The sequence below is a fragment of the Anomaloglossus baeobatrachus genome, chromosome 2 (genome assembly GCF_048569485.1).
Source record: "Anomaloglossus baeobatrachus isolate aAnoBae1 chromosome 2, aAnoBae1.hap1, whole genome shotgun sequence".
In the NCBI taxonomy this organism is placed as follows: Eukaryota; Metazoa; Chordata; class Amphibia; order Anura; family Aromobatidae; genus Anomaloglossus; species Anomaloglossus baeobatrachus.
In genome coordinates this window covers 38283637-38297615 of record NC_134354.1, presented here as the reverse complement: position 1 = coordinate 38297615, position 13979 = coordinate 38283637, and the positions used below count along the sequence as shown (strand labels likewise).

Genomic DNA, 13979 nt, shown 5'->3' with positions numbered 1-13979 from the left:
CAGACGGGGAAAGAGACAGACAGACGGGGAAAGAGACAGACAGACAGACGGGGAAAGAGACAGACAGACAGATGGGGAAAGAGAAAGACAGACAGGTGGGGAAAGAGACAGACAGATGGGGAAGGAGACAGACAGACGGGGAAAGAGACAGACAGACGGGGAAAGAGACAGACAGACGGGGAAAGAGACAGACAGACGGGGAAAGAGACAGACAGACGGCGAAAGAGACAGACAGAAGTGGAAAGAGACAGACGGGGAAAGAGACAGACAGACGGGGAAAGAGACAGACAGATGGGGAAAGAGACAGACAGACAGATGGGGAAAGAGACAGACAGACGGGGAAAGACGGACGGACGGGGAAAGAGACAGACAGACGACGAAAGAGACAGACAGACGGGGAAAGAGACAGACAGACGGGGAAAGAGACAGGCAGACAGGGAAAGAGACAGGCAGACAGACGGGGAAAGAGACAGACGGGGAAAGACAGACAGACGGGGAAAGAGACAGACAGACTGCGAAAGAGACAGACAGACGGGGAAAGAGACAGACGGGGAAAGAGACAGACAGACGGGGAAAGAGACAGACAGATGGGGAAAGAGACAGACAGACAGATGGGGAAAGAGACAGACAGACGGGGAAAGACGGACGGACGGGGAAAGAGACAGACAGACGACGAAAGAGACAGACAGACGGGGAAAGAGACAGACAGACGGGGAAAGAGACAGACAGACAGGGAAAGAGACAGGCAGACAGACGGGGAAAGAGACAAACGGGGAAAGACAGACAGACTGGGAAAGAGACAGGCAGACAGACGGGGAAAGAGACAGACGGGGAAAGACAGACAGACGAGGAGAGAGACAGACGGGGAAAGACAGACAGGCAGACAGACGCGGAAAGAGACAGACAGACAGGGAAAGAGAAAGACAGACAGATTGGGAAAGAGAAAGACAGACGGCCGGACGGGGAAAGCGACGGACGGACGGGGAAAGAGACAGACGGGGAAAGAGAAAGACAGACGGGGAAAGAGACAGACGGGGAAAGACAGACAGACTAGGAGAGAGACAGACGGGGAAAGACAGACAGGCAGACAGATGGGGAAAGAGACAGACAGACGGGGAAAGAGACAGACAGACGGGGAAAGAGACAGACAGACGGGGAAAGAGACAGACAGACGGGGAAAGAGACAGACAGACGGCGAAAGAGACAGACAGAAGTGGAAAGAGACAGACGGGGAAAGAGACAGACAGACGGGGAAAGAGACAGACAGATGGGGAAAGAGACAGACAGACAGATGGGGAAAGAGACAGACAGATGGGGAAAGAGACAGACAGACGGGGAAAGACGGACGGACGGGGAAAGAGACAGACAGACGACGAAAGAGACAGACAGACGGGGAAAGAGACAGACAGACGGGGAAAGAGACAGACAGACGGGGAAAGAGACAGACAGACAGGGAAAGAGACAGGCAGACAGACGGGGAAAGAGACAGACGGGGAAAGACAGACAGACTGGGAAAGAGACAGGCAGACAGACGGGGAAAGAGACACACAGACGGGGAAAGAGACAGACAGACGGGGAAAGAGACAGACAGACGGGGAAAGAGACAGACAGACGGCGAAAGAGACAGACGGGGAAAGAGACAGACAGACGGGGAAAGAGACAGACAGATGGGGAAAGAGACAGACAGACAGATGGGGAAAGAGACAGACAGACGGGGAAAGACGGACGGACGGGGAAAGAGACAGACAGATGACGAAAGAGACAGACAGACGGGGAAAGAGACAGACAGACGGGGAAAGAGACAGACAGACGGGGAAAGACAGACAGACGAGGAGAGAGACAGACGGGGAAAGACAGACAGGCAGACAGATGGGGAAAGAGACAGACAAACAGACGGGGAAAGAGACAGACAGACGGGGAAAGAGACAGACAGACAGACGGGGAAAGAGACAGACAGACAGATGGGGAAAGAGAAAGACAGACAGGTGGGGAAAGAGACAGACAGATGGGGAAGGAGACAGACAGACGGGGAAAGAGACAGACAGACGGGGAAAGAGACAGACAGACGGGGAAAGAGACAGACAGACGGGGAAAGAGACAGACAGACGGCGAAAGAGACAGACAGAAGTGGAAAGAGACAGACGGGGAAAGAGACAGACAGACGGGGAAAGAGACAGACAGATGGGGAAAGAGACAGACAGACAGATGGGGAAAGAGACAGACAGACGGGGAAAGACGGACGGACGGGGAAAGAGACAGACAGACGACGAAAGAGACAGACAGACGGGGAAAGAGACAGACAGACGGGGAAAGAGACAGACAGACAGGGAAAGAGACAGGCAGACAGACGGGGAAAGAGACAGACGGGGAAAGACAGACAGACGGGGAAAGAGACAGACAGACTGCGAAAGAGACAGACAGACGGGGAAAGAGACAGACGGGGAAAGAGACAGACAGACGGGGAAAGAGACAGACAGATGGGGAAAGAGACAGACAGACAGATGGGGAAAGAGACAGACAGACGGGGAAAGACGGACGGACGGGGAAAGAGACAGACAGACGACGAAAGAGACAGACAGACGGGGAAAGAGACAGACAGACGGGGAAAGAGACAGACAGACAGGGAAAGAGACAGGCAGACAGACGGGGAAAGAGACAAACGGGGAAAGACAGACAGACTGGGAAAGAGACAGGCAGACAGACGGGGAAAGAGACAGACGGGGAAAGACAGACAGACGAGGAGAGAGACAGACGGGGAAAGACAGACAGGCAGACAGACGCGGAAAGAGACAGACAGACAGGGAAAGAGAAAGACAGACAGATTGGGAAAGAGAAAGACAGACGGCCGGACGGGGAAAGCGACGGACGGACGGGGAAAGAGACAGACGGGGAAAGAGAAAGACAGACGGGGAAAGAGACAGACGGGGAAAGACAGACAGACTAGGAGAGAGACAGACGGGGAAAGACAGACAGGCAGACAGATGGGGAAAGAGACAGACAAACAGACGGGGAAAGAGACAGACAGACGGGGAAAGAGACAGACAGACGGGGAAAGAGACAGACAGACAGGGAAAGAGACAGACAGACAGGGAAAGAGACAGACAGACAGACGGGGAAAGAGACAGACAGACAGATGGGGAAAGAGACAGACAGATGGGGAAAGAGACAGACAGACGGGGAAAGAGACAGACAGACAGACGGGGAAAGAGACAGACAGACAGATGGGGAAAGAGAAAGACAGACAGATGGGGAAAGAGACAGACAGATGGGGAAAGAGACAGACAGACGGGGAAAGAGACAGACAGACGGGGAAAGAGACAGACAGACAGACGGGGAAAGAGACAGACAGAAAGACAGACAGACAGGGAAAGAGACAGACGGAAAGACAGACAGACGGGGAAAGAGACAGACGGAAAGACAGACAGACGGGGAAAGACAGACAGACAGATGGGGAAAGACAGACAGACGGAGAAAGAGACAGACAGGCGGAGAAAGAGACAGACAGACAGACGGAGAAAGAGACAGACAGACCGACGGGGAAAGAGACAGACCGACGGGGAAAGAGACAGACAGACGGGGAAAGAGACAGACAGACGGGGAAAGAGACAGACAGACGGGGAAAGAGACAGACAGATGGGGAAAGAGACAGACAGACGGGGAAAGAGACAGACAGACGGGGAAAGAGACAGACAGACGGGGAAAGAGACAGACGGAGAAAGAGACAGACAGAACGACGGGGAAAGAGACAGACAGACGGGGAAAGAGAGACAGACAGACGGGGAAAGAGAGACAGACAGACGGGGAAAGACAGACAGACGGGGAAAGACAGACAGACAGACGGGGAAAGACAGACAGACAGACGGGGAAAGACAGAAAGACGGGGAAAGACAGACAGGCAGACAGACGGGGAAAGACAGACAGACAGACGGGGAAAGACAGACAGGCAGACAGACGGGGAAAGACAGACAGGCAGACAGACGGGGAAAGACAGACAGACAGACGGGTAAAGCCAGACAGACAGACGGGGAAAGCCAGACAGACAGACGGGTAAAGCCAGACAGACAGACGGGTAAAGCCAGACAGACAGACGGGTAAAACCAGACAGACAGACAGACAGGGAAAGACAGACAGACAGACGGAAAGACAGACAGACAGACAGGGAAAGCCAGACAGACAGACGGGGAAAGCCAGACAGACAGACGGGGAAAGAGACAGACAGACGGGGAAAGAGACAGACAGACGGGGAAAGAGACAGACAGACGGGGAAAGAGACAGACAGACGGGGAAAGAGACAGACAGACGGGGAAAGAGACAGACGGAGAAAAAGACAGACAGAACGACGGGGAAAGAGACAGACAGACGGGGAAAGAGAGACAGACAGACGGGGAAAGAGAGACAGACAGACGGGGAAAGACAGACAGACGGGGAAAGACAGACAGACAGACGGGGAAAGACAGAAAGACGGGGAAAGACAGACAGGCAGACAGACGGGGAAAGACAGAAAGACGGGGAAAGACAGACAGGCAGACAGACGGGGAAAGACAGACAGACAGACGGGGAAAGACAGACAGGCAGACAGACGGGGAAAGACAGACAGGCAGACAGACGGGGAAAGACAGACAGACAGACTGGGAAAGACAGACAGGCAGACAGACAGACAGACGGGGAAAGCCAGACAGACAGACAGACAGACGGGGAAAGCCAGACAGACAGACGGGGAAAGCCAGACAGACAGACGGGTAAAGCCAGACAGACAGACGGGTAAAGCCAGACAGACAGACAGACAGGGAAAGACAGACAGACAGACAGACAGGGAAAGACAGACAGACAGACAGGGAAAGCCAGACAGACAGACGGGGAAAGCCAGACAGACAGACGGGGAAAGCCAGACAGACAGACGGGGAAAGAGACAGACGGAGATGGGAGACAGTTACTATCTTGGGCAACTCCCGAATACTACAGCTAGTATCCATTATAATGCCATCCGATTTTAATGGTTTATGAATAGATGTACAATAGCGAGAAAATAATGCTGCATTCTCTAGAAAAAGCTGGAGGCTTCCCGATCAGCAGTGATTGTCTGATTGTTGGGGGATGCAGGCACTAGACAGGGGAAACCCAGAATATATTTTATTTCATGTAGCTATACCATCCTGCATCCTCTCTGTGTGTTCTACAAGATGTGTGTGTCATGGCTCGGTTTGGAGATTTGTCCCAGTGACCTGTGGTTTCGTTGTTGGTTCCTCTATCTGCTGGGCCTTTTCCTCCCAGTCCAAAGTTTGATGGTCCTACTTCAAAAGTTGCCAACTGGTAAGAGTTTAGAAACTTTGTTAATTCCCTATATAGTTCCCAAAAACATTATTTTTGGGAGAGGGGCTCAATTACGGGTTAGCTTTTGGCATAGTTTTTGCTCCAGATTGGGTAAGAAGCTGGTAGAGCAGTATTTGAGATGTTTTGTTTTCTCGAATCATGAAGTATCAGTGGAGTTTCTGCCTCTTACCAAGTTTGTTCTAATTAACCATATCTGTATGGCTACTACGACCTACTTTTTTTCTGCATGGGGTTCATCAAGTTTTACGAACTTTGATGAGTACAGTCGTCTGTGCTATATTAGGAGAGATTTTTTTTTTTTCCCTCTGATCGATTCTGGTCTGGAAGGAACTTAAAAAGGTTCTTTTGGTATCTCGTAAACGGGCCAAAGAAGGTGTTAACTGCAGGCGTAGGAAGGCTCCTGTCTTTATGGTGGGGGATTTTGTTTGTTTTTCCTTTTAAAGAATCCACGCTTAAAGGTCACAGTTAGGAAGTATACACATAAGGAAGTATACACATAAGGAAGTATAAGTATACACATAAGGAAGTATACAACCTAATAACACACCTAGTGTGTTATTAGGTTGATTTTCATGTAATAGGTCACTGGTTAGAATCAAGGACCAACAATGAAGAAGATATCGCAAGTAAAGAGAAACCAGTTCATCGATAGAGGTCTCTTGGCCAAGAAAATTGGCAAACTGCATCATGACCATGAGGCCATGACCATTTTAAAAAAAGAAAATGAAGTCTGTCCATCCATTCAAAAGCCAAGAGGTGATGTCCAGGCAAAATATCGGCGTCAGCAAGTTGGCTCATCACAAGATCTATCAGTTTTGGCCCGACAAACCCGGCAGTGGAGGCTGCTCGTATGCTTCATAAGAGTGAAATCACAGGTCTCCATGCAAGGGCTGTGAGACACATGTTACACAAATCTGGAATGGTGGCCAGAAAAAGGTGTAAAAGCCTCTACTTCAATATAGTCATAAGAAGCGTCGGCTCGAATTTACAAAACAGTTTGAAAAGTGGAAGATTGGAAACGGGTGATTTGGAGCGATGAGACAAAAGTCAATAGACGGCTCTGATGGGGGGAAATGGGTTTTGAAGATACAAGGGGAAAAAAGGGCTAATGGATACAGAGAATGAAGGAACTGTCAAGATTGGTGGAGGAAGCCTGATGATATGGGGATGTTTCACAGCCAAAAGCGTTGAATACTTTTACCAGGATCGATGGTGGTTTCAACGCTGGGCTATATGTGAGTATCCTACAAGATGAGTTTCTTCGTACACTAGAGTATTATGGGTATGAAAAGGACATAGTGTTCCAGCAGGACAACGACCAAAGAAATACTGGAAGATTAGCGAAGAAATAGTTCAACGACAATGAGGTAGAGGAGCTGGATTGGCCGCACAGTCCCCAGAACACTTGTGGGAAGAGGTGAAGAAAAAGCTGTATACATATCCAAGTGAACCAACTAGTATACACCAACATTGGGAACATTGGGAACGTGTAAAAGATACCTAGGATCAGGTTTTGGTCAAGACCATGTTGAAAGTCAAAGGTGGATATACAAAATAATAACAAAATTATAAAAATTAAGATTTAGAATTTTAGAAGCAAAACAGTAATAATGCAGTGACATGACTAGAATCTGCATAACTAATCATATGCTAAATAGATGCAAATAAAATTTATGTGTGAGATAGCCAAGATGATTGTTTATAAAATGATGGTAGTCTCCCGTTTGAAGCTGTAGTGGATGGGGAGATTTGGAAAGCCAAACATTGTTACCCTTTTGCTCGTCAGTGTAATTGAGGTGGATTTCGAAGGGAATCAGGCATATGAGAGAGAGCAAGTTCTTTGTTTCAGGCAAGTTAGACACTGTACAGCATCGTAAGAGGAAAGGTTATGGTCCTAAATATAACTTCCGGATTTATTTGGAGGATCTTCATGCGGATCACCTGGTTAAGAAGTTATGTCCGTGATATCAGAAAGTAGGGGCTTCTGCTGGTCCAGTGGCCCCTCGAAGAAGTTGGGGTACAGTCTTGGTTCGATTTCAGGATTTGGTCTGATGACCTGTGTTTTTTTGGTTGATTCCTCTGTCTGCTGGGCTATTGATATTTCTTCCCTGTTCAAATGCTGATGGTTCCTATGGTCTTTGTTTTCCTTTCTGATTTGCTTCTCTACAGGTGTCTCTTATTTTCCCGTTATTGTTTGCCCTATCACATTATGAACCCTTACTATACTTCCCTCCTGGCTATAGATCATTGTGGACTTCTTCCTGGGAGTTCCAGATCTTCAACTTAGGGCAATGATGGCAAACCTCTCACAGTCCGAGTGCCCAAACTGCAGCCCAAAACCATTTTTTTTTTTTTGCGAAGCGCCAACATGGCAATCTAACCAATTCTATTATGTAAATCATTGATTTTAACCTTACCTTTGCAGTTTTCTCTTCAGCAGGGGGCATCACGTTCTTGCATGCTTACCACACATTGAAGCTCCGCCACTCCCACTGCCCTTTCCAGATACAGCAGTTGAATGATCTTTATGGAAAAAAATGCAGAAAATTAGACAGCCAGATTTTAGCAAGGAATGCAATCCCATTCTACCCTGAAACCTACATTTCAAAGTCTGAACATCTCTAAATCCCATAAAGACAGACGGGTTGCTCCCGTCCCCCTTTATTATGTATTAACATCCCCCTTCCTGGACCACTTCCTGGTAAATATGTCCCCCATCCTGATATATATTTCCTACATTCTGGTATATTTGTCCCTATTTTGGCCCCATCCTGGTAAATGTTCTCCATCCTGGTAAATGTTCTCCATCCTGGTAAATGTCCTCCATCCTGGTAAATGGCCCCCATACTGGTAAATGGCCCCCATCCTGGTAAATGGCTCCCATCCTGGTAAATAATATTCCCTATCCTGGTAAATGTCCTCCATCCTGGTAAATATTCCCTATCCTGGCATGTCCCTCATCCTGGTAAATGCACCCCATCCTGGTAAATGTTCTCCATCTTGGTAAATGTTCTCCATCCTGGTAAATGTTCTCCATCCTGGTAAATGTTCTCCATCTTGGTAAATGTTCTCCATCTTGGTAAATGTTCTCCATCCTGGTAAATGTCCTCTATCTTGGTAAATGTTCTCCATCCTGGTAAATGTACTCCATCCTGGTAAATGTACCCCATCCTGGCATGCCCCCCCTTCCCCATCATTGCATGCCCCCCCCCATCTTGGTATGTGCCCCATCCTTGTATAGCCGCACACACTTTAAAAAAAAAAAAAAAAAAAAAAAGCTATACTCACCTTCCAACACTCGCTCCACCGCTGCACGCTGCTGGGCCCTCAGTTCCCGCGCGGCTCACAAAATGTCCTTATACCGGCGCCAGTTAATGACGCTGACAATGTCTCCTAGGCTACAGGCCTGTGGCCTAGGTGAAGAGTGTTGGAGTGACGAGCAATTTCTCCTCTGCTCTGACACAACTCTGAACTGCTAGAGCGACCGCGGCAGCAGTGCAAAACGGCTGGATGAGGCGACAGCGGGTGTGCCGACAGAGAGGGCTCTGTGTGCCCTGTCTGGCACGCGTGCCATAGGTTTGCCATCACTGTCTTAGGGTATGGGCACACAATGAGTATTTGGTTTCAGAAGTTTTTGCACTATTTCTGCATCTCGACCAGAAAAAAGCAATGCAAAAACACGCATTTGTGGTGCGTTTAACGTTTTTTTTTATGTGTTTTTCAAATTGTAAAAATTCTGCAAAAACGGTGAAAGAGTTGACATGCTATAGATTTAGTGCCCAAATCTGCAAGGAGAAAATACTCAATGTGTGTACTATACCTCAGGATTCTCACTGACATGGTTAGCATCAGGATTTGCTTCCAGTTTTGTGACCAATCTGCACTCAAAAAATGCAATAAAAGCGCATCGTGTCTACACAGCCTTAGGCAAGTTTCACATATCCGGCTTTTCGCCGGTTTGACGGATGCGGCGCATGCCAGTACAGTATGATACAGTACAATGGCAGCGCCGCAACCTCTGGGTCACATGCTCCGGTCACATGAGAGCATGTGACCGGAGCTTGTTGCGCTGCCACTGTACTGTATACACTCTACTGGTGTGCGCCGCATCCGTCAAACCGGCGAAAAGCCGGATATGTGAAACTAGCCTTAGGGGTTTACCTTTTATAGTAAAGACCAGTTACCTATCTGCTGTGAGCTGGGGTGCTCTCGATGGCTGTTTAGGGAGCCAGGTCCGAGGTGGTGTTGATGGTTGTGTGGCAAGACTATCGTTCTGTACAGGGAACAGTTGGGTACGGCCGCGCCTTCCACTTTTCCGTTATCCATGTGTGTGAGTGATTTATGTTCATAACAGCACAACCATAGTTTCATTGTCATTGTCAAGAACTGAAGCACAGTTTTTGGAAATTATCCGGTATTGTCCGATTTCCCCGAGGACTATCAGTCAGTGCTAACATCTCCATGTCTTTCCTTGTAGGAAGACTGGTTAATATCTCCAGTATTTTTAGCCACACGACCCTTCCAAAATGCAGCCCTGAACTTCAGGAGAGATTCCGCAGTGACACGATCACAGAGGACGAGCTGGTGAAACTGATGGAACAGTTTGTGGAAGATGCCAAGAATGGAGTCCAAGAAGAAAAGGGCTGGCCAACCTTCGCTTATGGGGTGTCCAAAATCGGGGTTACTGTATTGTCTAGGATTCAAGCACGACAACTAAAGGAGACCAGGAAAAGAGAGGGCATTATTGTCAACTCCTGCTGCCCGGGGTGGGTGAGGACCGGAATGACAGGTCCTGATGCCACCAAGTCCCCAGATGAAGGGGCCATAACCCCAGTGTATTTGGCTCTTCTTCCGACCTCAGTGGATTCACCCTATGGGGAATTAGTCAGTGATAAGAAAATTTTGACTTGGTAACCCCAGATAAAGGCACTGTTATCAAAGCCTGTGCTATTACAATCAGGGCTAAAATTTTGAAAAAATAATGCATGTTATTAGTGGCTTTTTTCCCCTTGCATTTATGTCTCCAATATTGTTCTTTGCTTTGAGAAGGGTTTTTGCTTTTTTGCCGTGGGGTGGGGGTAACGAAAAGAATCAAATATTGTTTCATTAATCTTATTTTTTTTTTTTTTTTGCATGAACAGTGACTAGGGCCGTATTCAGACTGTTCAGACCCGTAGAAGTGCTTGCCATAGCGTGAAACAGCCGTTGTCAATCTGCACCCCGCACAATCCTGTAGCAGGCATGTTTTATGGTGATTTTTAATTAAAGTGTTTGATGGATAGTCAGTGTCGCTGTTCTTACTTTTTTGGACTTCTACATATCTTCAAACATTAGCAAAGCACCACTCAATCCCAAACATGGAGGATGAGTCCACTATATACGACAAGTGCAGCTCAATAAATTAGAATATCATCAAAAAGTTAATTTATTTCAGTAATTCAATGCAAAAAGTGAAACACATATATTATATAGAGTCATTACACATAGAGGGATCTATTTCTATATAATATATAGTCATTATAGACACAGTGATCTATTCCTATATACACTGTGTGCAGAATTATTAGGCAAATGAGTGTTTTGATCACATGATATTTTTTATACATGTCGTCCTACTCCGAGCTGTATAGGCTGAGAGCCAACTACCAATTAAGTAAATCAGGTGATGTGCATCTCTGTAATGAGGAGGGGTGCGGTGTAATGACACAACACCCTATATAAGGGGTGCTTAATTATTAGGCAACTTCCTTTCCTTTGGCAAAATGGGTCAGAAGAGAGATTTGACGGGCTCTGAAAAGTCCAAAATTGTGAGATGTCTTGCAGAGGGATGCAGCAGTCTTGAAATTGCCAAACGTTTGCAGCATGATCACCGAACAATCAAGGGTTTCATGGCAAATAGCCAAAAGGGTCGCAAGAAACATGTTGGGCAAAAAAAGGCGCAATATAACTGCCCATGATATGAGGAAAATCAAGTGTGAAGCTGCCAAGATGCCATTTGCCACCATTTTAGCCTATTTCAGAGCTACAACGTTACTGGAGTATCAAAAAGCACAAGGTGTGCCATACTCAGGGACATGGCCAAGGTAAGTAAGGCTGAAAAACGACCACCTCTGACCAAGAAACATAAGATAAAACGTCAAGACTGGGCCAAGAAATATCTTAAGACTGATTTTTCAAAGGTTTTATGGACTGATGTAATGAGAGTGACTCTTGATGGGCCAGATGGATGGGCCAGAGGCTGGATCAGTAAAGGGCAGAGAGCTCCACTCAGACGCCAGCAAGGTGGAGGTGGGGTACTGGTATGGGCTGGTATCATCAAAGATGAACTTGTGGGACCTTTTCAAGTTGAGGATGGAGTGAAGCTCAACTCCCAGACCTACTGCCAGTTTCTGGAAGACTTCTTCAAGCAGTGGTACAGAAAGAAGTCGATATCATTCAAGAAAAACATGATTTTCATGCAGGACAATGCTCCATCACATGCATCCAACTACTCCACAGCGTGGCTGGCCAGTAAAGGTCTAAAAGATGTAAAAATAAGGACATGGCCCCCTTGTTCACCTGATCTGAACCCCATAGAGAACCTGTGGTCCCTCATAAAATGTGAGATATAAAATGTGAGGGAAAACCGTACACCTCTCGGAACAGTGTCTGGAGGCTGTGGAGGCTGCTGCACACAATGGTGATCGTAAACAGATCAAGCAACTGACAGAATCTATGGATGGTCGGCTGCTGAATGTCATCATAAAGAAAGGTGGCTATATTGGTCACAAATTTTTTGGGGTTTTGTTTTTGCATGTCAGAAATGTTTATTTCTAAATTTTGTGCAGTTATGTTGGTTTACCTGGTGAAAATAAACAAGTGAGATGGGAATATATTTGGTTTTATTAAGTTGCCTAATAATTCTGCACAGTAATACTTACCTGCACAAACAGATATCGTCCTAAGATAGCCAAATCTAAAAAAAACCCACTCCAACTGCCAAAAATATTAAGCTTTGATATTTGAGTCTTTTGGGTTTATTGAGAACATAGTTGTTGATCACAAATAAAAAAATATCCTCTAAAATACAACTTGCCTAATAATTCTGCACTGTGTGTGTGTATGTATGTATGTATGTATGTATGCATGTATGTGTGTATATATATATATATATATATATATATATATATAAAAATTATAATATAGATAGGTGTTGTTGTGTGTAGTTGCCAAGTGTTTGTGTAGGGCGCTGTAAATGTTCTGGGTGTTGTCTGGGTGTGCGGGGGAGGGGGGGGTGAGAGCGGTGTTTGTGTGTTGCGTTGTGTGTGTTGCGTTGTTTGTGGAGCGCTGTGTGTCTGCAGCATTGTGTGTATGTTTTGCAGTTTGTGTGGGTGTGTGTGTGTTTTGGGGGAGGTATGTTTTGTGCAGTGTGTGTGAGTTAGAGGAGTAGTCCTGGGGAGAGAGGAGGATAATAGGAGGAGTAGTCCTGGGGGGAGAGCAGGATAATAGGAGGAGTAGTCCTGGGGAGAGAGGAGGATAGTAGGAGGAGTAGTCGGGAGTCGGGATAAGCTAGTAAGCATGGTACACATCGGGTAACTATACAAAGCGACAGAGCTGGTTCACTTTTTGTTTGTTGGTCTCCTGCTGTGCAGCACGCATCGGCGTGTTTGACAGCGGGAGAACAACGATCTTAATGGTCAGGGAAGCGGCATACGCTGGTAACCAAGGTACACAATCGGGTAAGTAAGCAAAGTGGTTTTCATGGTTACCCGATGTGTACCATGTTTACCAGCGTACGCCGGCACGATCCCAGCAGCGGTATGTCTCAGCTGGGTTGCCGGTGTGGGCTTCTGGGGGTGTGAATCAGTCACCTGGGAGTCGGGGCTCCGTGTGGGTTTGGGGAATGGGGGCGGGGCCAGGCCGAGCGTCTAATGTGGGGGGCGGGGCCTGGTCGAGCGGCTAATCCATGCAGGGGCGGGGGTCGGGTAACTATGTAAAGCGGTTTCCATAGTTACCCGATGTGTACCATGGTTACCAGCGTACGCCGGCTCCGGCACACGTGTGTCGGGAGCTGGGGTAAGCTAGTAACTATGTTACACATCGGGTAACTAAGAAAAGCGGTTTCTATAGTTACCCGATGTGTACCATGGTTACCAGCCTACGCCGGCTCCACGTGTGCCGGGAGCCAGGGTAAGCTAGTGGTTTCACACATCTGGCGCGCTCCCGTACACCATGTACAGTACAGTGGCTGCGCCGCAACTTCTTGGTCACATGCTCCGGTCACATGACAACACGTGATCGGAGCTTGTCGCGCGGCCACTGTACTGTACACAGTGCATGGGAGCGTGCCAGATCTGAGAAAGTGGAGAAAAGGTAAGTAACTATTCAAAGCGACAGTGCTGACGTGTGCCGGGAGCCGGGGTAAGCTAGTAACCATGTTACACATCGGGTAACTAAGGAAAGGGGTTTCTATAGTTACCCGATGTGTACCATGGTTACCAGCAAACGCCGGCTCCGGCACACGTGTGCCGGGAGCCGGGGTAAGCTAGTGATTTCACACATTCGGCCTTTTCTCCACTTTGTCTTGTTGGTGTGGGCTTCCGGGGTGCAGCACTCACCTGGAAGTCGGGGCTCTGTGTGGGTTCGGGTAATGCGTGCGGGGGGCGGGG

General features: G+C 47.8%; 1 protein-coding gene across 1 annotated transcript in view; it reads left to right on the top strand.

Annotated features, from left to right (window-relative positions):
- LOC142282208 (carbonyl reductase [NADPH] 1-like) overlaps positions 1-10616 on the top strand; it is a 36928-nt gene extending 26312 nt beyond the window's left edge. The window contains exon 3 of the mRNA XM_075332947.1: positions 9809-10616. Coding sequence (XP_075189062.1) covers positions 9809-10245 — 437 coding nt within the window. The 3' untranslated portion in view covers positions 10246-10616. The remainder of the gene's footprint in view (positions 1-9808) is intronic.
- Positions 10617-13979: the final 3363 nt, after the last annotated feature.